The sequence below is a fragment of the Sus scrofa genome, chromosome 13, assembly GCF_000003025.6.
Source record: "Sus scrofa isolate TJ Tabasco breed Duroc chromosome 13, Sscrofa11.1, whole genome shotgun sequence".
NCBI classification, from domain to species: domain Eukaryota; kingdom Metazoa; phylum Chordata; class Mammalia; order Artiodactyla; family Suidae; genus Sus; species Sus scrofa.
In genome coordinates, this window is record NC_010455.5 from 137,175,308 (window position 1) to 137,199,670 (window position 24,363).

A 24,363-nucleotide genomic window follows, 5' to 3' on the forward strand; every position below is an offset into this window, starting at 1 on the left:
ATAACATTTTTTGTTTTAATTGTATTTATTTTGTTGTTATCTTTTATTTATAGCAATCTGATGCTGGTTTTCCACTTGGAGTAGAGTTTCTTTTTGAAATATTTTAAAATTTAAAAGATGAATATTAAGTAAATCATAGCATGTATAATACTCAAGTGATTGAAGTCTGGGAAACAATGGTTATGGTCTAACAAATCATATTTTCAAAAGTTATTCCAAAAGAAAGTATAAACATGGTCTAAGAAAAAAACATGTGTCACTGTGTTTTCAATACTTGTGAAAGGAAGAGTATTCAATACTTGTGAAAGGAAAGCCAAGGATGAGCTTACCACAGCCTTCTTCTACACTGGGCAATTTCCAGAGTTTAGATTCAAGCAAAAGGAAAAGGAATTAACTCCACACCAATTTAGACTTCATAAACTCATGGTACCATAAATGTGCAAATAATCTGATATTCAGCAAGTCATGTTTTACACATAAACTTTCTAATTCACTGCAGCATCTTTTTATTTGGTCTACACTAATGCCTCACAAAGGCAAACTGGGGTTGTAGAGCTCCTGCTTGGTTCTCAGAGAAAGTACCACACATACTTTTTGACTCAACCCTCCAGCCACGGCTGCTGGCCAAGTCTTCCAATGGTGACTGACTATTCTTCCACTGCCATGGCGTCTCCTCATCTTCCAAATGATAACCTCATGGCCAACATTCTGCTGAGAGAAGTTTGCCTAACAGGTAATGCATGCTCACAGGCATGCTATGCTGACTTAAAGCAAAAAAGACAGTTGGAGAGAGAGAAAACAGAGCTTCTTTGTGGTGAACAGGTTCTTCATCACAGTGGTAGTTAAGACATGCTCCCTCCTCCTTCCCCTGAAGCCAAGGCAATAGTCTGAAGGATGGTGTCAGACATCATAATCAGGAGCCTTGCCCTGGGCTTGCCTTAGCCAGATCTGTAGTGTAACAAATGCTCCCACAGTCACATGAAAGAAAAGCTGCCAGAGGTTGCGCAGTTCATAGAGATACATGTTGCATAGACAGATTAAGCCAAAAGTCAAAAAAGATTTGACATTCCGCCAGCCGGTGTAGTAGACAAGTAAGTAACACTGTTGAAAATATAAAAATGAAAGATGATTAGGGTTATAGGAAAAGAAATAGATGCTTCTACTATAAAACTCTAATAAGTCACAGGGTAAAATATGAGAGTGGAATAAGGGGATTTTTCAACTACAGATAAGATAATGTAACATCTTTAAGACATTCAACTATGAAAGCTCCACACCTTAAAAGGGAAATAGATTTTTCCTTTTATGTTTTTCATTTTTCAAAAGAAAAAGCATTTTGTATCACATTTTAAATGGATAACTCCCTTGCAAACAGGCTAAACAAATTCTTCAAGATGACAGGCAACTAAGAAGCATTCTCAGGGTCAAGGGGGTTCTATTCCAGAAAGCACAAAAAACTCACGCCAGCTATTTAGCAAAATGGGCTCATATAACTTGAATCTGAATATTAATGAAATTAATAAATATTTGCCAATCCCCCATATTGAAAGAGCTCAGCTAGGATCTGAGTGAACATTTGAGAGAGAATTCATTCAATGGATATTTATTGAATGTGTGCTACAACACAGGCATTGTTCTTTAGTTTGCTTTAGTTTTTTTTTTTTTTTTTCTTTTTTTTTAGGGCCGCACCTGCAACATATGGAAGTTCCCAGGCTAGGGGTCGAATCGAAGCTACAGCTGCATCTATGACCTACACTGAACCTCACAGCAACACTGGATCCTTAACCCACTGAGCAATGCCAGGGATTGAACCCACATCCTCAGGGATACTAGTTGTGTTCATTATCACTGAGCCACAATGGGAACTCCTGTTCTTTAGCTTTAAGTAAACAAGTACTCACTCACATGGAGCTTACATTCTAGTGGGGGAGACAAACACACACATATATAATCAAGTAGCTATACTCTGGAAAAGGTAAAAAGACTGAAAAATAGAACAGAGGAGATAATGAGTGGTAATTTAGATAATACAGCAAAGAAAGTATTCCCCTGCCCCACAAATCCTCGCCACTTAGGGTGCGGTCCTAAAAAGTCAAAAGACAAAAAATAAAATTAAATTAAATTTAAAAATGTCAATATTATGAAAGATAAAAACAAAACAAAATAGAACAAAAAGGCCAGAAAATGGCATTGTTGATTAAAAGATATATAATAACCAAACACAATGCGCAATCTGGAATTGGAGGAAAAGAGCTATAAAGACCATTTTGGAGACATCAGAATCTGAATCTGAATCCTATATTAGATAATTTTATATCAATGTTACATTTCCTGGGTGTGATAAAGGTTATCATGGTTACGTAGAAGGATGTCTTTGTTCTCAAAAGAAGCGTGCTGAAGTTTATAGAAGTGAAATATTTGCTGCTTGTAATTTACTTTTTTTTTTTTTAAGGGCTGCACCTGCGGCATATGGACATTCCCAGGCTAGGGGTCAAATCGGAACTACAGCTGCTGGCCTATGCCACAGCCACAGCAACACGGGATCCGAGAAGTGACTGGGACCTACACCACAGCTCATGGCAATGCTGGATCCTTAACCCACTGAGCGAGGGCAGGGATCAAACCTGCAACCTCATGGTTACCAGTCGGATTCATTTCTGCTGCACCATAATGGGAACTCCTTGTAATTTACTTTAAAAACAACCATGTAGAAACTTCTGCTTCTGGGAAGATGGAGTTGATGTACTTTCTCTTATTCTTCCCACTGGGCACAACTAAAAACCCTGGACATTATTTATCAAACAAGCAAAAGATGACTCTGGATGATGGAGAGAAGAAGGCAGACAGGCTAAGGACCTTGAGATCCAAGGAATGACAGAGGTAAATTACCTAAAGTTTTCCTTTTTTCTTTTTCTTTTTTTACCTCATATATCCCACACTTGAAGCTGAAGAAGCTGGCAACCAGAAATACCAATGGGTGCACACCAAAAAAACCCAAAACAAAAAACACTCAATAAAAATCTTGCTCTCTTTAGCCAAAAGACCAAGAAAGGGGCACCTTACCAAGATAGAGAACTTATACATAATAACTATCTTACTCCAGCCAAACATACCAAAAACAAAACAAAACAAAACCTGTGACCACCCACACTCACCCTATCGATGCCTATATGGGAAACCTATGATGCCGTAAGGAGATGTTCTTACCCTCCAGGGCTTCAGGGAAGGCAAGTGGGAAGCCAGAACTTTAATTCCATTCAATAGTAGTGACTCCCTCATCCCAGCCCTGCAGTGTCAGTGGAGACCAGGTGAGACTCTGGACATTCACCTCCACTTGGCATTAACAAGGCAATGGATTTCTCATTGGAAACCATGACGGCCAGCAAAGAGTGGAGCAATATTTTTCAAATGCTGAAAGAAAGCAACTGTTAATCCAAAATCCTATATCCAGCAAAAATATCCTTTAGGAATGAAGGGGAAACAAAGATATTCTCAGATGAGAGAAGACTGAGAGAATTTATCACCTATGAATGTACTTTAAATAATGGATAAAAGGAGTTCTATAGACAGAAAGGAAACAGTGTTCAGAAGGAATCTTAGAACACTGGCTAGAATAGGATCACAGAAAAAACACGGATAAATACAACAGGCTTGGCTTTTTAATTTAAGAGCTTTCTAAAATTATGTTTGATGGTTAAAGTAAAAACTATAACAGTGACGTGGTTCTACATATATGCAGAGGAACTATTTAAGACAATTACATTAGGAATAGAGGAGGACAAGGTGACAGAAAGGAAGGTATAGTTCCTATGCTTCACTTGAACTCGTAAAATGATGACACCAGAAAACTGAGATAAGCAGGTAAAATGAAATACCTAGAGCAACTATTTAAAAATATGTGCAAAGAGACACACTCAAAAACATCATAGAAAAGCAAAATGAAGTTCTAAAAGTTTGTTCAAGTAACCCACAGGAAGACAGGAAAGAGAAAACAGAAAAACGAAAAACTAAAAAGTATGATGGGAGACTTAAGTCCTAACATATCAGTAATTACACTGAATAGAAATGGCTTAAATACAGCAATCAAAAGAGAGAGATTGACAGGATGGATTAAAAAACATAAATGAACTCTATGTTATCTACCAGAAATTCACTTCAAATGACACAGCCAAGTCAAAAGGATGGGAAAGGATATAAATGCAAATATTCATCAAAGGTAAGCACAAGTAGCTATATTACTATTGGATAAATATAAAATATTTCAAGAAAGTAAAAAACAACCAGGGACAGAGAGGGTTATTATATAATTATAAATGGATCCATCAATCAAGAAGACACTGCAACCCTAAATGTGTATGAGTCAAATAACAGAGCTGCAAAAAACTTGAGGCAAAAACTGACAGAACTGAAAAGAGAAATACATAAACACAGATGAAAGCTTCAATACTCCTCTCTCAACAACTGATAGAACCAGCCAGAAAATCAGCAAGCATATGTAAGAACTGAACAACAGCATCAACTAACATGATCTAATCAACATTTAGAGAACACCCACTCAACAAAGCAGAATACACGTTCTGATCAAGTGCCCATGCAACATATACCAAGACAGACCATATTTTGGGCCACAGAACAAACCTCATCAAATATAAAATAACTGAAAGCACACAGAATATGTTTTCCACCTACAATGTAATCAAAGTAGAAATCAGTAATGGAAAGAATCAGAAAATATCCAAACACTTGGAAACTATGCCACCCAATTCTAAATAATTCATACATCAAAGAGGAAATTGCAGGGAATTTTTTTTAAATACACTGAATTAAATGAAAATGAAAACATACCATCTCAAAATGTATGGAATGCAGTTAACAAATGCTGAGGGAAATTTATAACACTAAACATATATATTACAAAAGAGAAAATTCTCAAATCAAATCATCTAAGCTTCTATCTCAAGAACCTAGAAAAAGAAAAGCAAAATAAACTCAAAGCGAGCATGAGGAAAGAAATAATAGGGAGTTCCCACTGTGGCTCAGTGGGTTAAGAACCCAACATTTTGTTTGTGAGAATGTGGGTTTAATCCCTGGGCCTGCTCAGTGGGTTACAGATCAGCACTGTCACAAGCTGTGGCACAGGTCACAAATGTGGCTCAGATCTGGTATTGCTGTGGCTGTTGCATAGGCTGCAGGTGCAGTTCCAATTTGACCTCCTAGCCCAGGAACTTCCATATACCACAGGTGCAGCCATAAAAAGAAAAAAGAAATAATATAGGTTAAGTGCAAAAATCAATAAAATAGAAAATAGGGGAGTCCCCTCATGGCGTGGTGGAAACAAATCTGACTAGGAACCATGAGGTTGTAGGTTTGATCCCTGGCCTTGTTCAGTGGGTTAAGGATCCGGTGTTGGTGTGAGCTGTGGTGTAGGCCGGCAGCTGTAGCTCTGATTCGACCCCTAGCCTGGGAACCTCCACATGTCACCAAGTGTGGCCCTAAAAAGACAAAAGACAAAAGACAAAAAAAAAAAAAAAAACTTGTAAAACAAAATGCAGGCTCAGTGAAAAGATCAATGAAATTAACATGTAAGACTGATAAAAGAGAATATACAAATTATCAGTATGAGGAATGAAATGGAGTATCACTATATATCCTACTAAGGGAAAGTTGCAACCAACTTGACACACGGAATCTGATAACTTAAGTGAAATGGACCTTTTTCTCATAAAACACAAACCACCATAATTCAATCATTATAAAACATTATTTGAATAGTTTTATAACTATTTTTAAGATGTATTAAATAGTGCAGTAATCAAGACTACATGGTACTGGCAGAGGGAGAGACACTTAGATCAATGGAACAGAATACAGAACCCACAAACAGACCCACAAAAACACACTTAACTGATTTTATTTTTAATGCAAAAGCAACTCAGTAGAGAAAAAAGGGCTTTTCACCAAATAGTGCTGGAGAACTTAACCATTCATGCAAGGCAAAAAAAACCAAAAACCAAAAAATCTTACTTATTATACAAAACTCTAAATGCATCACGGATTTAAATGTAAAAAAAAAATATAAAACTTTCAGGGAAAAAAACACATAAGAAAAGATCTTTAGGATCTGGGGGTGGGCAAATAGTTCTTAGCCTTAACACTATAAGCAAGATCCATAAAAGGAAAAAAACTGATAAATTTAACTTCATAAAAATGTAAAATATTTGTTCTGCAAAAGACCCTGTTAAGAGGATGAAAGACAAGCTAAAACTGGGAGAAGATGTTTGCAAAGTATGTATCTGACAAAGGACTAATATCTGAAATATATAAAGAACTCTCAAACTCAACAGTCAACAGTAAAAGACAAACAATCCAATTAGAAAATAGGCAAAAGACACAAACAAACATGTTCATGACAGATGACACACAGGTGACAAACACATGAAATTACATTCAACACCATTAGCCATTAGTGCAAATTGAAACCACAATGAGCTATCACTACATACCTATGAGAGCGGCTAAAATAAAAAAATAGGAGTTCGTGGGAGTTCTCATTGTGGCTCAGTGGTAACAAACCCAACTAGTAACCATGAGGATGCGGGTTCAATCCCTGGCCTTGCTCAGTGGGTTAAGGATCCAACGTTGCCATGAGCTGTGATGTAGGTCGCATATGCGGCTCAGATCCTGAGCTGCTGTGGCTGTGGCTGCTGTGGCTGTGGCGTAGGCCAGCAGCTGTAGCTCTGACTCAACCACTAGCCTGGGAACTTCCATATGCCACAGGCATGGCCACTAGAAAAAAAAAAAGAAAGAAAAAAAAAGGGGGAGTTCCTGCTGTGGCTGGGCAGAAACAAATCTGACTAGTATCCATGAGGATGCAGGTTTGATCCCTGACCTCGCTCAGCGGGTTAGGGGTTAAGGATCCAGCACTGACATGAGCTGTGGTGTAAGTCACACACGTGGCTTGGATCTGGCATTGGTGACTGTGGTGTAGGCCCACAGCTGAAGCTCCAATTCAACCCCTAGCCTGGGAACTTCCATAGGCTGTGGGTGTGGCCCCCAAAAGACAAAAAATAAATAAAAATAAATAAAATAAAAAATAGCAACAATACTAGATGCCGGTAAGGATGCAGAGAAACTGGATCGCTGACACAATGCTGGTGGAAGTATAAAATGGTACACTACTGTGGAAAAGTTTGTCTCTTAATAAACATGCAGCTACCATGCACTATCACAACTCAGCAATTGCATTTCCTGGGCATTTATCTCAGAGAAATGGAGACTTATGTTAACACAAAAAACTGTACATGAATGTTCACTGCAACTTTATTTATAAGAATCAAAAACCAGAAACAAATTAGATGTCCTTGGAATGAGTGAATAATCAAACTGTGATACAACCATACCACAGAATACAATTCAGCAATAAAAAGGAACAAACCACTGATATATACAACAATTTAGATAAATCCCCCAAAAATTATGCTGAGAAAAAAATGCCAATCACAAAAAGTTATATACTGTATGTTTCATTCATATAACATGCTCAAAATGAGAATATTATATTTTTTAACATGGGTTTTTTTTTTTTTTTTTGGCTTTTTGCCTTTTCTAGGGTCACTCCCACGGCATATGGAGGTTCCCAGGCTAAGGGTTGAATCAGAGCTGCATCCGCCGGCCTACACCAGAGCCACAGCAATGCAGGATCCGAGCCGTGTCTGCAACCTATGCCACAGCTCACAGCAACGCCGGATCGTTAAACCACTGAGCAAGGCCAGGGATTGAACCTGCAACCTCATGGTTACTAGTCAGATTCGTTAACCACTGCGCCACGAGGGGAACTCCAGAATATTATATTAATGGAGAACACATTAGTGGTTGCCAGAGATTAAGGAGGGATTGGGGCAGGAGGGAAGTATAAAACGCAATATGAGGAGTCTTCACGGTGACAGGATTGTTCTATACCTTGATGGCATCAACATCAATATCCTGGTTGTGGTACATATTACAGCTTTGCAAGACAGTACCATCCGGGGGAAACAGGTAAAGGTTATACAGGACTTCACATGAGTCTATAATTATCTCAAAATATTTAATAAGAAAAACAACTTTACACATTCATTTTTCCCTGCAACTTACTTTATAAACAATGCCTACACACATTATATGCACAAACATACAAAGTGAGAGAGAAAGCAAATGTTGCAAAATGTTAACATCTGGTGATTCTGGGTACACTAGTTTTTCAACTTTTCTATAAGTTTGAATGCTTTCAAAATGAAACACTGAGAGAAAAGTAAGTGTCTACTTTCTTGAGACTTCCTCTGATTTCCTAATTTAAATGCTCCGTATCAAGATAACCTCTTTCTGGCTGCACTCTGGGATTCCATAAGTACCTAAGTCCTGGAGGAAAAGGCAACAAACCATGTATATAGGAGTTCCCATCATGGTGCAGCGGAAACGAATCCGACTAGGAACCGTGAGGTTGTGGGTTCCATCCCTGGCCTCGCCAGATCAAGGTTGAGGATCTGGCATTGCTGTGGCTTTGGCGCAGGCCGACAGCTGTAGCTCCGATTGTTTTTTGGAGTTCCCGTCGCGGCTCAGTGGTTAACAAACCTGACTAGCATCCAACAGGACTCAGGTTTGATCCCTGGCCTCGCTCAGTGGGTTAAGGATCTGGTGTGGCTGTGAGCTGTAGTGTAGGCTGCAGACACAGCTTGGATCCTGCATTGCTGTGGCTGTGGCGTAGGCCGGCGGCTACAGCTCCGATTTGACCCCAGCCTGGGAACCTCCATATACTGTGGGTGCAGCCCTATCAAGACCAAAAAAAAAAAAAAAAAAAAATCTTTATTTTTTTCCATTATAGTTGCTTTACAGTCTTCTGTCACACACACACATACATACACATTCTTTTTCTCACATTATCCTCCATCATGTTCCATCACAAGTGACTAGACATAGTTCCCTGGGCTATACAGCTAGATCTCATTGCTTATCTAAAATTTCTAATACATCGTCTTTTTATTTGAAGTCCTGAATCTTTCTAATGTTTTTCTATGCAAAACAAAAAAATGTGTTATTTACAAAAGTTATGTCAAAAGGCCTAGATTATTCTAACACATTTTAGAAAAGACATTCTTGTGTCTGGGTAATTGGTATGGTGACCTCTCCCTTCTCGATAAATCTATGCCTCCTCTGGCCTTGGAAATGGGAGTACACGTCTCCCTATCACTTGGGTGCAAAACTTCCTCTTCCTAAAGTCTCAGATCTATTCTGTCTTCGAGAACTGGTGAGTCGTCCTTCTCAGCATCCTTTTTCTTCCTATCCCTACTGCCATTATCAGAGTTTAGGTTTTCATTATCTTCTGCCTAAAGTAATGTAATCACCTCTCATCTAATTTCCTCACTTCTAGTCTCTCTGCTCTGATAATTCATCCTATTCATCACTGCTAAATTAAATATTCTGAAAGCCCGCTCTTGCTATCCCCTATTCAAAGACTTTCCCAAGAGTACAAAATCCTCAGCCTGAAGTAAAAGTAGAGTCTGGAAGCTGAATAAGTCACCAGAATTAGCCTTTACTGCCACGGGTAGATGACATGCTACCACTGAAGCCCTGGCACAGGAGAGGGTTAACACTAGTTCACTGGGATCTATGTCCATTCAAAAGGATCACAGAAGCTCAAATTAAGGGAGAGGCAAAGAACACAGACATTATTTTTATTTATTTAAAGTATACAGGAATTACCAGAACTGATACCTGAAACAGGCAATGATGGGAATGTGTTTCTTAAAAATAGGAGAGAACCTACCTGATAAAGGCAGGCTGCTGTTCCAAGGAAAAATGCAACAATGTAATTAAAATCCTCACCATCACTCTGCAAAAACAAAATAAAAAATTACTTTCTCTTTTTCTGGTGGAAGCCCATATCCAAAAACAATCCATCAGGATAGGTTATGACAACATTTACACACAGTCAAAAAGCCAGTGGAAACAAGTTTCGATGGAATGTAAAAAGCCTCTTCTCTCTACTAAAGAAACCATACAAAAATATACAACACCCAACAGCCTAATTAGGCCTACTGACTAGCCTTACTACTTGACTCAAATCAATATTGACAAATTTTACCACCTAACAAGCACATCATTGAACTGTCCAATAAAGTCATTTGGCATGATGTAAAAAAAATTTTTTTTAAAAGTCACAACCCAAACTGAAAAGCTGCTGTCCACTAGAGTGTGCTAAAGCTCAATGAGGAGATAGTCATTCCTGATATTACTAGAAAAAGAGCCACCCAGAGGAAACCTGAGATGGATCATGCATAAACTATTTCTTAAAAAAAAAAAAGTAATGGAAACATGTAACAATCCATTTTTTCTATTACTTTTTAATTTCTCTTAAGTATCAATATTTATAATTTCTTTCAATGTTTTTATGGAATAGAAAATAAAGCCCAGGCAGGAGCATTAAATTTCTTTCTTCTGGCAGGAACATTAACTTCGGTCCTTATTATAGAAAAAAAAATCTCTTTATACAATAAAAAATTCCCACAAGACATGGGATGACCATGTTTTTTTGTTGTTGTTGTTGTTTTTGTCTTTTTAGGGCTGCACCTGCAGCATATGGAAGTTCCCAGGCTAGGGGTTGAACTGGAGCTTCAGCTGCTGGCCTACACCACAGCCACAGCAACACAAGATCTGAGCCACATCAGACCTACACCACAGCTCATGGCAACACCAGATCCTTAACCCACCAATCGAGGCCAGAAACTGAACCCGCATCCTCATGGATACTAGTCAGGTTCATTATTACTGAGCCACGACGGGAACTCCCTCATGACCATGTCCTCATGAAATAATATAAAGAGAAAATTCCTTTTCCTTTTGCTATTGAGCAAAGGAAGTACCTGTAAGGCAGAGGGAAAGGCTTGTCTAGTGAGATGATCTTAAAACAGAAACCATTAATCTGGCTGGGGTGGTTAGGCCGGTTCTATCCCAGAGACAAGAAAAATCAACATAAAACCTTTCTACTTTAATCATTCTAAGACTTTTAAATAAGTTCGTCTTGTTTTTTCTTTAGTCCTTTAAATGACCTTTTTTCATAATAAAAGTTTACCTTCACTGTAAAAAATTTGGAACAGATAGTTACAAAGAAGAAATTCATATACTCCACGATATCACAACTTTGGGATAATTCTCCCAAATGCTAACCATTTATGTACTTCCTTCCAATCCTCTCTGTATAAAACTATATGCATATTAAAAAAATGGAATCATACTTTTATATTTTTTAGTATTCCATATTCTCTAGATACTAAATATTTCTTAAACACTTAATTTGCAATAATTATATAACCTTTAATTGTGGGGATATACACTGATTTGATTGCTGTCTTACAACTGAATATTATATTTTCCCTAAATTTACATTCTCACTTTATAACTCTCTTAATTGCCTTTGGAACATTTAAGAGTATGTTTCTGGGGTTCATCAGATCTGGATTCAAATCTTTAACAGCTGTACGATTACGGACTATTTAACTTCAGTTTCCTTTTTTTGAAAAAAAACTTGTAAAGATTCAATGAAATAACATTTGCAAACAAATAGAACATTAAATGAAAAAATATTTTCTAACTTCCCTCTCTCAGAAGTTATTATCTGCATCATCCAATGGATAATAAGTAGGATTACCTTTCAGTATTGTATAAACCTCTAATGTACTGGCCTTGTCTTCTCAATGAGATCCTAATCTTTCTTCAAGGCAGAAAATAAATTTTACTACTTGCACAAAACTGTTCTCATAGTAGAAATTCAACAAATGCATGCCAAATTGAGCTGAGCTTTGAAAAACTTTATTTTAAATTGCTAAAGAGAATGTCTATACACATAATCTTCCAATCAATAAAAGATTCATTCATTAAACACTTATGGGCCAAGTACTGTGTTACGAGACCAAGGACAGAAAACAAGTCAACATAAACTCTAGAAGCTCACCCTCTAATTAGGAAGGCAGATACAGAAACCAACAATTCCTATCCGAAGTGGTAACTAATGGGATAGCTGTGCGTATAGGGTACTAAGGGAAACTACTTGGAATTCTCTATAAGTAATTCTGCTTGGAGAAAAAAAGGACCAGGAAAGGTTTGCCAGAGGAAGTGAAGCTTAATCTGCATGCTGAAGGATGAACTCGTAGGAAGAGAATTCCAGGCAGAGGGAGTAGCTTGCACAGTTTCAAAGAAGACACTAGGATGTCTCCAAGGTCTCCTATTTAGAGAACATTTGAATGATACCGTTTACTAAGTTGGGAATATAAGAGGAAAAATAGGTTTGAGAACATAAAATACTGTGTTCATTTTGGACATACTATTTTGGAGTTGCTAGTGGGATATCCAAATAATTATGTTTAGTAGACACCTAAGTCAGCTTCAGGGCAGAGTTTAGCCTAGAGATCTAGTTTAGTAGTCATGTATTTAAATACCAGTTAAATGAAATAAAGGACTATGACAATCAAATGGCTGATAGACTGGAGTGAGGAAAAAAATATATATAAAGTAAATTTGGAGTTAATTTTTAATTGTGAAACCGGAATATAAATTTTATATTAGATAATATTGCATTGATCTTCAATTTCTTTGGTATAATAATGGTATTGTGATGATACATATTGAATAATTTCAGAATACACTGTTTTAATAACTATGATTTTAATTTCAAATGACTCAGAAAAAAGAAAATAGAGAAAGGAAGAAAGGTAGGTAGGTATACAGGTAGATGTTAACTGTATTATTTGTATTGGTTTTGTTTGTTTTTTTGGTTCCAAGGCATGTGGAAATTCCCAGGCCAGGGATGGAACTGTGTGCAGTTGCAACCTGTTCCACGGCTGCAGCAATGCTGGATCCTTAACCTGCTGCACCATAAGGGAACTTCCAAGTATACTGTTTTTTTTAATCTTTCTGTAAGTTTGAATTCTTTCAAAATAAAATGTTGTATGGTAGGGGAAAATGGGGGTACAAATAAAAAAAAATGCTATGCAGTCACTAAAAAGAATGTCTATATACTGATATGAAATGATACACATATTTTTAGGTAGAAAAAGATATGAATCTTCAGTATATGAAGAGTATACTGCCATTTATAACTGAATAATTTTTGAAGGATAGTATATAAGTATACACATATAAATATATACGTAGTAGCATATGCACATAATCTCTCTAGAAGGATATACCAGTGGTTGACTGTGGGGAAGAGAAATGGAATAAGAATTATTTATTGTGAAAATTACAGGCTTTGAAGTTTACCGTGTACACCTTTTACTGTGTGTATGAATGACTGCGGATTGTCTGTGGCTATGCATGTATTAACTTTTTTAAAAAAGTCATTATAAATATATCCAAGGAGAAGGTGTGGAGTTAGACAAATATAAGCTAAGAACAAGACACTGGAAAATGCTACTATTTAAAAGACAGGTCACAAGGCATGTGGAAGAAGAAAGTTTACCACGTAAACTGAGGAAGAGGAAGACAGAGGAAAAACTACAACAGGAGAAAATTGTTTCATGGAACTGAAGGGATGAGATAATGTCAAGAAGAATAAGGTAACACATCAAACAATTAATAGTGATCTATTTTATTTGCTTCTGTTTTCTAAAATAAATATAATTTTTAAAATTAAACGAGTTTTTTAAAGAGGAAGAACTGAACAGTGTGTGAGATGGGGCAAATGGAACACACAAAACAAGGTCTCAAGAGTGGCTGCAATATTTGGCAACAAGAAAGACACCAGTGAACTTCATGGTCAGTGTGTGAAAGAATTATGAGGGCAGAAAGACCTCACAGTAGACTAAGAGAATAGAGTTAAGGGAATGGGGGCAACAAGTGTAGTGTACGTTTTCAAAATATTAAAAGGGAATGTACACTGAGGGGTTTTTTTGGAGACTTTTTTGTTAGTTTTTTAAAGATCAGTAGGCCATAACATGTTTATGAGGTGAGAGAAAAGAGCCAGTGAGAAGCAGCAGATGAAATGTAGGTGAAGGAGTAGCTAGAAGTTGGGGAAACACTGAGCAGAGATGTGGAGAGAGGACAGAAGTGGGAGCGGGGTGGGGGCCAGGTGGACAGGAAAAGGAGTGAAGGTGGGGCAGAGGTACATAGTTTAAAATTTTGAAAATCACATTCACCTTCAGAGTTGCTAGGATACCAATACATTGCTTTGAAAACTAACACATAAAGGAAAAGAACATCTTTTTTTAAGGTGAGGATGAAGAGGTAAGCAGAAGCATCATTATATAATAGCACGAATGCATTAGGATGATACTATTTAAATGTTTGTAACTGGGAGACATTCACTTTTTAATCTTAAGCGAAAAAAAGGACACAAAGTTATATAATGGATATGATGTGCATACAAGTATATGTATGTGCGTGTATGTATTAATATAATACAGGGAAAATTGGGGGATGATTTTTCTTTTCTTCTTTATATTTTCACCCAGTTCTTTAACAATAAGCATAGAACTCAGGAAAAACACTTTTATTTCTTTTGAAAGCAAGCAAGCACTGAGCGTAGACATTATACCACTAAATAAATAAAAACTTCCATTTAACTTTGATATGTAATTTCTTGAAGAGGTAGTAACAAATCTATGGAAAATAAGGAACGCAAGAAATAAAGCAGGTTGATTACTTCCTCTTTGTAGTAGCTATTACAAACAATTTTAGAAGCAGAGGGGTTTAGAACCTTAGTATTAAAGTGGTCCTTGAGCCTATATAGTTTAAAATTTTCCTCTTACAGAATAGGAAAATGAGATTCAAGAAGGTAAAATAACCCATCCAAGGTTACAAAGTTAGTTACTGGCAGATGGGGCTGAGTTATTCTGACTTACAGGTGAGCATTTCTATTGCTGTATCAGAATACTTAAGTTTTTTTTGACGCACAACATGTAAACTAGGTTGGCCTCAACTTAATGAATACCACTGTTTCAAGGCTGATCCTTAAAAGAAAACAGGCAATATAAGTCCAATGTGATAAAAGCTAATGCATTCGTGAGGTGCCAATTCACAATAAACTTATTAACAACTCTAAATTCAGAACAAACTGCAAAAATTAGTGAAAATAATCTCATTTACACTTCACTACGAAGACTAAATCAAATTTCCCAACTTAAAAAAAAGTCTTCATCCTAAACCACCCTGGTCTGAACTTAAATACCAAAGAAAAACTTCAGTACTTGGTGTTTTAATAAATCTCTCACATCACCCTAAGAGTCAGTTACTAATCTAGAAGAAATGAACTTGTGCTGAATCTTCAAACAACATTAACAATACATAGGAATGTTGATTCATATGGGTTCTCAAATTTAAATGTGCCTCAGGCACCAAGTTACATACTAGAAGTTAAACGTGGCAATCATTCTTAGCATTTGAAAGAATATTTAGAATGCACAGCCTTAAAAAAGCAAACTTTCGATCAATACTGATATATTGCTCACACTCAGGAAATATACTACCAGTTTTCAGCTAGATCTACAGCAACTCTAGAGATTATTCCTAACACAAAATACAATGATGAGCCGAGAGAAAGCTAAGAAGAGTATGTATCAAGTTCAATGGCATTAGTGAGAATAAAAAGGACCTTTTAATCAATACAAGTCAAAACAATGACAAAAATAGGTGCTAATGATAGAAACTAAAAGGGAGAGTTGTTTTAGATTAAGAGAAAATTAAGCAGATAGTGCAGAGCTCCCATACACCCCTTCTTTCCCCCACTCAGTTTCCTCTATCATTAACATCTTACATTAATATGATACATTTGTTACTACTGATGAGCCAACAGTGACACACTAGGGTTTATTTTAAAGTCCATGGTTTATTTTAGGGCCACTTTTATGTCATACAATCTGTGGGTTTTGACAAATGTATAATGACATAACCACTATCACAGCAACATAAACAACAGTTTTATTGCCCTAAAAATCCCATGCTTCTACTATTTATCCCTTCTTCCCTCCCTCCAAGCTTCTGGCAACCACTAATCTTTTTACTTAATGCCTTTAGAGTTTTGCCTTTCTCAGAATGTCATATAATTGGAATCATATAGTATATAGGCTTTTCAAACTGTCCTCTTTCATTACGCAATATGTACTTAAGGTTTAGCCGTGTCTTTTTGTGGTTTGATAGTTCATTTCTTTTTATTACTGAATAATACTCCATTGTATGCCAAAATTTGTCTACCCATTCACCTTTTGAAGGACACATGTCCAGTTTTTTCAAATTACGAAAAAAGAAAAAAGCAGATATAAACATTCATGTGCAAGTTTTTGTGTGGATTTAAGTTTTCTATTCATCTGGGCATATAAGACCTGAAGTATGACTGCTGGATCATATGGTAAGTTTATGTTTAGCTTTGTGAGAAACAGCCAAACTGTTTCCCAAACTGTATGTATCATTTTGATTTCCCATCAACAATGAATGAGAGTTCGTATTGTTCCATTTTCTCATCAGCATTTGGTATTGCCAGTTTTTTTTTTGGATTTTGGATCCATTCTAATAGACGTTTAGTGGTATTTTACCGTTGTTTCAATTTTCATTTTCTTAGTGACATGATGTTGAGCATTTTTTATGTGCTTATTTGCCACCTGCATATCTACTTCTGTGAGGTGTCTGTTCAGTTCTTTTGCTTTTTGTTTTTGTTTTTCGTCTTTTGTCTTGTCTTTTGTCTTTTTAGGGCCAAACCCAGTTCCCAGGCTAGGGGTCCAATCCGGGCTGTAGCTGCCAGCCCACGCCACAGCAACAGCAACATCAGATCCGTGCTGTGTCAGCGACCTACACCACAGCTCAAAGCAATGCCGGATCCTTCACCCACTGAGTGAGGCCAGGGATCGAACCCGCAACTTCATGGTTCCTAGTCGGATTCATTAACCACTGCGCCACAACGGGAACTCCAATTTCAATTTCAATTGTTCCCTGCTGATATATAAGAAAGCAGTTGATGTTTATATATTAACCTTGGATCCTATGGCCTTGCTATAATCACTTACTAGTTGTAGGAGTTTGTTGATTCTTTGGGATTTTCTACATAACAATCATGTCATCTGTGAAAGAAGACAGTTGTATTTCTTCCTTCCCCAACTGTATACCTTCTGTTTTCTTTCCTTGTCGTACTGCATTAACTAGATCTTCCAATGTTGAAAGGGAGTGGTGATAAGGGGTTATCCTTGTCTTATTCTCCATCTTAGGAAGGAAACATCTAGTTTCTCATCAAATATGATTGGAGTTTCTCTAGATATTCTTTATCAAGTTGAGGAAGTTCCCTTTTATTCCTAGTCTGCTGAGTTTTATCCTGATTCTGTCAAATGCTTTTTCATCATCTACTGATATGATCATATGATTTTCTTCTTTGGCCTGTCGATGTAGGGATCACATTAATTGATTTTCAAATGTTGCATTGGCCTTGCACAACTGGAATAAAACCCACTTGGTTGTGGTGTGTGATACTTTTTATACACTGTTGGATTCAATTCGCTAACATTTTGTTGAGGGTTTTTACATCTATGTTCATGAGAGATATTGGTCTGTAATGTCTTTTAAAAACATAAGTAGACTGAGCAATTTCAGCGTTATCGTCAGTTACACATAAGCAGTAATTAGTTTAATTAAGTTACTGTTCTTCTGAAAACTTCAACTGTGATAAGGCAAAAACACTGATCAGAGGGAGGACATGCAACACTCAGGAATAGAGGCAGGTATGGGTCAAGGATAGCAGCTCAGAAGCATGAAAAGCTGTAGTTTATACTACTTGCTTAGTTCTCAAGTTGTGAATCAACAAAAAGAATCAGTCCAGGAAGAGGAGGGATAGGATATTTGAGTGCCTGAAAAAATTACCTTTTAAAAGGTTTTGTGAGATACAACAGGCCTGCCGAATATTAACTTAGAAGTAATGTGGCCTAAACTCCAGATTCTACAACTTATGTACTGTCTTCTAAGTCACGGATGGAAAGGCCCTGCTTTTCTCTATCCAGGCCTGCTCCTTCCCCTTATTTATTAGTTTGCTAACTTCAAACAACTACAGAATTTTTTTTTTTTCTTTTGCTATTTCTTGGGCCGCTCTCACAGCATATGGAGGTTCCCAGGCTAGGGGTTGAATCAGAGCTGTAGCCACTGGCCTATGCCAGAGCCACAGCAACGTGGGATCCGAGCCGCATCTGCAACCTACACCACAGCTCACGGCAACGCCGGATCATTAACCCACTGAGCAAGGGCAGGGACCAAACCAGCAACCTCATGGTTCTTAGTCCGATTCGTTAACCACTGCGCCACGACAGGAACTCCTTTTTTTAGAATTTTTTTAACAATAGAATTTTAGCCTTAGAGTACCACCTTCACAATTTTGCCAATTTAAATACTAATTATATCATTATTTACTAATACATTTCATAAAGGTGACTTTTTATTAAAATTTATATCTTTTAAAAGGAAATTTTTATATGTCTACCATTAATAGAAATTAGTATTCCTTACCAAACAGACACTATACATTAATAAACATTAAATACATAACTCTTAAGATTAAAAATGTTTGTCCCTCTACCACCTAAAGTCATCTGTTGTGTAAGCAGGTGTAAATGTGTCCTATATTTAGAGAAATACTCATCAAATCCACTTTCCTCCTTCATTTCATAAGCAATGAAACTGAGGACCAGAAAGGAAGGTGAGCTATTCAAGGTCACAAGCTAATCAGTAGCTCAGCTGGAGGCGATGCTCTCTCTCTCTTCCACAGACAAAAATCAACTCAACTTTTCACACACCTATGCTACTGTTCTCTTTCCACTACATCAAGTTTAAAAAAAAAAAAAAAGCAAGAGAGGATCTTATTTATTAGCTTTTTCAATCAGCAGTCTCCAAATTGCCTTTGTTTCTTTCTGGCAGGTTGTTTACCTGGCTCAAAATTAAACTTTTCCTGGAATAAAGCTGAACTGGCTAAGGAACAGGGGCAGGAATGCCAAGGGATAGTAGCCAGCTGTCCTATGCCTGAATGGGAAGAGGGGCTTTACCTGCAGGCCCAGGATGTTTGGGAAAGGAATCGGGAAGTCATGAGAAGACCCTGGACTCCTGGAGGGACAGCTCAGCTGCCTGGAACCTGTGATGTCCTCTGCTATTGGTTTCATATGACTGAGGACATTCAGAGGGTACTCAAAATGGCACTCTCTTGAGTATTCCCCAAGCTAACAGCAATTTAAAAACAATATAAGGTGCCTTCAGTGGATTTTTACAAATGATATTCTTAGCGTAATGCTGGCTAAAAAAAAGAGAACGAATTTACAATGTGGAAATGCTAAAAAAAACTTCAGAGAAAGTGAGTAGAAATAGGGGAAGAAAAGCTGAAATGTGCTTAACTTTAAGAAAGGAAGTTTTTCAAAAGTTTACAAAGAATAAAAGAAAAAGTATAACCTGATATTTTCTGATAGCTATAGTCTCTGGAAGAATTACACAGGAAAACAAAACAGGTGACAATATCTAAAGAACTTAGTGATTTCACAAGTAGCCACCAGCAGAAAAAGGAAAAAGAGCAGAAAACTCAGTTGGAATACCCCAAAGTGGGATAAAAACCTGCCCACAAATGCCTTCTTTTTTCCACTCCTCTCTGTCCAGATTCTTCCACATCTCACTCACCCTTCCTCCACGGAGCTTCTTCTCCTATCCTAACTCAAACTGACTGCTCCTCCTGCAAATTCTCTGTACTTGACATTATTTGTGCACTTCTTTGCCTCCCCAATTCAACTCGATGCGATCTGAGACTGCAGGGCCCATGTCACACATAGCTTGGTGACCCCATAATACTTTTAAACAGTGTCCCCTACAAGTAGGTAGTAAATAAATATGTGTTAATTAAGTCAAAGAAGCCAACTAGAAATTAGTGTTTTTAAAGGAAATGGAAACTAGAGTAGGTATAAAGAATACAAAATCTGAATATGCACTGGTAACATCCAAATCAATTTAAATCAATAGTGTAACAAGCAGAATTAATAGGCACAGTCACCTGAAACTGCAAAAATAGCACAGTACCTGCAGGAGACTTTCTATGGCATGAAAGCCTCGAATTAAATTCAGAGCTGCACATAAAAGACTAAGGATAAATGCCACAATCCCTGACAGAGTTGCTGGTTCTAGTCGCTGGTGAGCTGGGGGGAAAAAAAAAAAAGATTAGAAATGAACATCAACGTCTCACATCAATACTTACGCTTAAGTAAAACGAAATTTACTGCTCAATTTAAACAAGTTACATATAGATGAATCTTCATAAAATTATTTCATAATGCAACTTAGAAATAAAAATTTTTTTAAATGCAAAACGTCTGACATGACAGCTTTATTCCTCTGAACTCAATTTAAATTAACTTCTTTTTCTCTACATTTTCAACAGACACCTAACTTGCATTTGGGTATACAGTGCTAAGGAGTGCGCACACCTGGCAGTAAAAATCATATAAGAAAAAAACATACCGCCTATATATGTCTACCACTTGCAAGCAGATGCAAATATTTGCAAAGATGGCTTTGCTTAGAAATTCACTGCATAATTCCCACTTTTCTGAAAATGCTTAGAAAACATTTTAAAGGACAAACATAGCTTGCTTTTTTTTTTGTCTTTTTGCCTTTTCTAGGGTCACTTCTGCAGCACATGAAGGTTCCCAGGCTAGGGGTCGAATCAGAGCTGTAGCCACCTGCCTACACCAGAGCCACAGCAACACAGGATCTGAGCCGCGTCTGCAACCTACACCACAGCTCACGGCAACGCCGGATCCTTAATCCATTGAGCAAGGCCAGGGATCGAACCCGAAACCTCATGGCTCCTAGTCGGATTCGTTAACCACTGAGCCACGACGGGAACTCCCAAACATAGCTTGCTTTTAAGCAAAGCCCTTCTTTATTTGGGTTCCAGGGTCATAAATACCATGGGATATATGTGAAAGCACACACACACGCAATCGGGGTCATAAATACCATGGGATATGTGTGAAAGCATACACACACACACACACACCCAATCTGAACTCTACAATAGAATGGACTCTTAGAAGGTTCCTGGTCTCCCAACACCACTTGAAGATAAAAATGCTAAAACAACAGTTTAAGTAGTGACTAGTTTATTTTACAAACACATTCCCCTATCTACCAGGGCTCTGCAGCAAGACATTTAGCTATATAAGAGCTTCTCTTCATCATTATCTTGCAGTTAACAGAATCAACCATAGAGTCTAAATGAAAACACAAAACTAAATACGTAACCATCGAGACCTCAAAAGGGAGAGAGAGGGAAAGAGAAGACAAAAGAACTACATTTAGATCATTTTATTTAAATCACTGAAGCGTAAAAGCTCTAACAATGAAGTTAATGAGGTGGAGCATTAATATAAGGAAGGATTTAAATCTCTGCAACTTATATTCAAAGCAGAAAAGCTTTCCGAAACAATTCATAAACAGAAAATTCCACATTTCACAAAAAAGTATTTATTCTTTAAGTTCAGCAGAAAATGCTAATAGAAAATCATAAAAAAAATATACATATGTATATACATGTACGGCTGGGTCACTTTGCTGTATAGTAGAAATAGAATACTGTAAATCAACTATAATGAAAAAAAATCATAAAATAAAAATGAAGAAAGAAAGAAAATGCTAATAGAGGATAACATTCTCTTAAATTTTTTTTGTGCCCAAGCTTACTGCTTGGTCTCCCAATCAATTTCCTTTAGATTTTAAAGTGAAAACAAAAAAATTAAATGTCTTGTAAAGTAATGATACCAAACTTTCTATCACTAGAGAAAACAAATCTCACAATTTAAAAATCTAGTTCTCTTATGGTGCAGTGGGTTAAGAAGCCAGCATTGCCACTACAGTGGCTTGGTTCACTGCTGTGGCATAAGTTCAGTCCCTGGCCTTGGAACTTCCACATGCCAAGGGCATTGCAAAACAAAACAAAACAACAACAACAACAAAACACACCTAACTGATCTACCAATTAGTCATGTTTTAAATCCCTCCTGCCATCCTCCCCTACCCCTCCTCATAAGGGGGAACTGGCCTCTAAGTAAAAAAGAAATCTTTAGCATGGGCCTCAAGTATAAAACCATCTGATAACCGAATAGATTATAGAAAAAGCACTTCTAAAGTATACGAGGTTACCTTACAAAAAGGCCAAATAATATTCTGTATTAAAATTAAAAACCTTCACTTTTTACTAAAATTAAAAACCTTCACTTTTTATGGTCAAGTAAAGGATGCCCATTCTCTCTCCCTCTCTTTTTGCTCTTTTAAGGGCCGCACCTGCAGCATATGGAGGTTCGCAGGCTAGGGGTTGAATCAGAGCTGTAGCCACTGGCCTACACCAGAGCCACAGCAACATGGGATCTGAGACACATCTGCGACCTAGACCACAGCTCATGACAACACCGGATCCTTAACTCACTAAGCGAGGCCAGGGATGGAACCCAAATCCTCATGGATGCTACTCAGGTTCACTAACTGCTGAGCCACAAGTAGAACTCGAAGGATGGCCATTGTTGAATGGAAAAATATTACCATTTTTATGTGTTGATGAATACCTATTTAAGAAATAAATAATATGTCTATACAAATTAAATATTTACTAAGTTTCTAACACTTGCCTCTTGCCCTTAGAGCACTCTCTCCATAATGACAGTATACAATGTATAAATTATTTCAAAATGACCAGAAGTATTTTAAAGCCATGAAAGCAAATGACAAGTCTTCTTTAACAAGGGCAAGGCATGCATTAGGACAGGCTGGAGATGTGCCAAATCACTTCAAGAAATAAAATCCTCAAGTGGAGATTCCCTGCTCCCATCCGAGCCCTTTCTTGGACCAGAGGGTATGGTTACCAAGAAAAATCTGCACACAGTGAGGGTGACACTTCCTAAGGACACTTTCTCATTTTAACAAACTGAATGAGATATTTAATCACACTTTAATGTATTACATTATATATATTTTTTTTTCACTAAAACAGATCTTAGATTGTTATCCACAAATACTTCACACTTCAATGTGGCACCATGGTAGGTACTGTTAGGTAGAGCAAATTTGGAACAATAAGACATGAAGAAATGAGAGGCAATGTAGAAAAAATAAAATGTATAGAATCCAAAATAGTGTCACCATGGAGTTCCCATTGTGGCGCAGCGGAAATGAATCTGACTAGGAACCATGAGGTTGCGGGTTCTATCCTTGGCCTTGCTCAGTGGGTTAAGGATCCACCGCTGCCGTGAGCCGTGGTATAGACACAGCTTGGATCCCATGTTGCTGTGGCTGTGGTATAGGCCAGCAGCTACAGCTCCTATTAGACCCCTAGCCTAGGAACCTCCATATGCCACAGGTGCAGCCCTAACAAACACAAAAAGACAAAATAGTGTCACCTGGTCACAGTTTTTGTTTTGTTTTACTATTACTGCCTTCTGCTACAATGCCTTTTCTTTAATTAGTCTCCTTGAGCCCATATGGCATTTTCATGACAAAATTAAAATTTCTATATACCTAGGGTTAATGGAGAGTTTACAAAAGTTCCTAAAGAAATAAAAATAAATCCTTTGGAATAAAAGGACTATTGTTTATAGTGAATTAATATATTCAGCAAATACTTTTCGGCATGTTTCTCCAAAAGATGCTGTGCTTTATTTAGAGGATGAATTACACAATCTGCCCTCAAGGCACTTTTAGTCTTTTAAAGAGAAATGGACAGATAAGCACATGAAAGCAAGAGCATTCTAAACAAGAAGAGTTAAGGAATTCTGAAGAGGAAAGATAACTAGGGGAAAGGTGATGACACAGGAGTTGTAAGAGAACTAAGGAAGATCCTTAAAGATAGTTAAAATTCAGACAGGCACAAATGAGAAGAACTGCATTCCGTGCAGAGTAAAGAATATGAGGAGCCTGGAGCCGGAAAAGGGAGAAGCAAGTAATAACAGCATCAACAAAAACTATTACTACTACTTCTACTAACTCTTTTATTAGTGGCTGCTCTCAACGTGCTGGCACTGAGTGCTTGACAGACATGAACTCATTTCATCCTTCCAAGAACCCAATGCAGTAGGCACTATAATTATCCCAGTTCTTTCAGACAGAAACTAAGGTTGAGGGAGCTTGAGTAATTTGCCCACATTAAGTAAAGGAACTGGGATTTAAATCTAGGTAGCTTGACTCTAGAACTCATGCCCTTAACCACTTTGCGAATGGGCACTGCTACTGGTTTTACTTTGCTCAAAAAAGATGTTTAGAAGAGTAGGAAGAAATAAGGTCAGAAAGGAAGGGTGAAGTAAATTACAGTCTGAAATATGAGGCTAAAAATTATAGGCAAAT

The 24,363-nt window shown here is 37.3% G+C and overlaps 1 protein-coding gene across 6 annotated transcripts in view; it reads right to left on the bottom strand.

Moving 5' to 3' along the window:
* Positions 483-24,363, bottom strand: part of SEC22A (SEC22 homolog A, vesicle trafficking protein) — a 74,909-nt gene continuing 51,028 nt past the window's right edge. For 3 of the 6 annotated variants that reach the window (XM_021070245.1, XM_021070246.1, XM_021070247.1), the window contains 3 exons: positions 20,053-20,168; positions 9,803-9,868; positions 483-1,101 (listed from right to left, as the gene is read on the bottom strand). In XM_021070245.1, the coding sequence (XP_020925904.1) occupies positions 901-1,101; positions 9,803-9,868; positions 20,053-20,168 (383 nt within the window). In that variant the 3' untranslated portion in view covers positions 483-900. Of the gene's footprint in view, positions 1,102-9,802; positions 9,869-15,836; positions 16,957-20,052; positions 20,169-24,363 lie in introns of those variants that run through there. The other 3 variants (XM_021070249.1, XM_021070250.1, XM_021070251.1) reach the window with 3 other exon arrangements.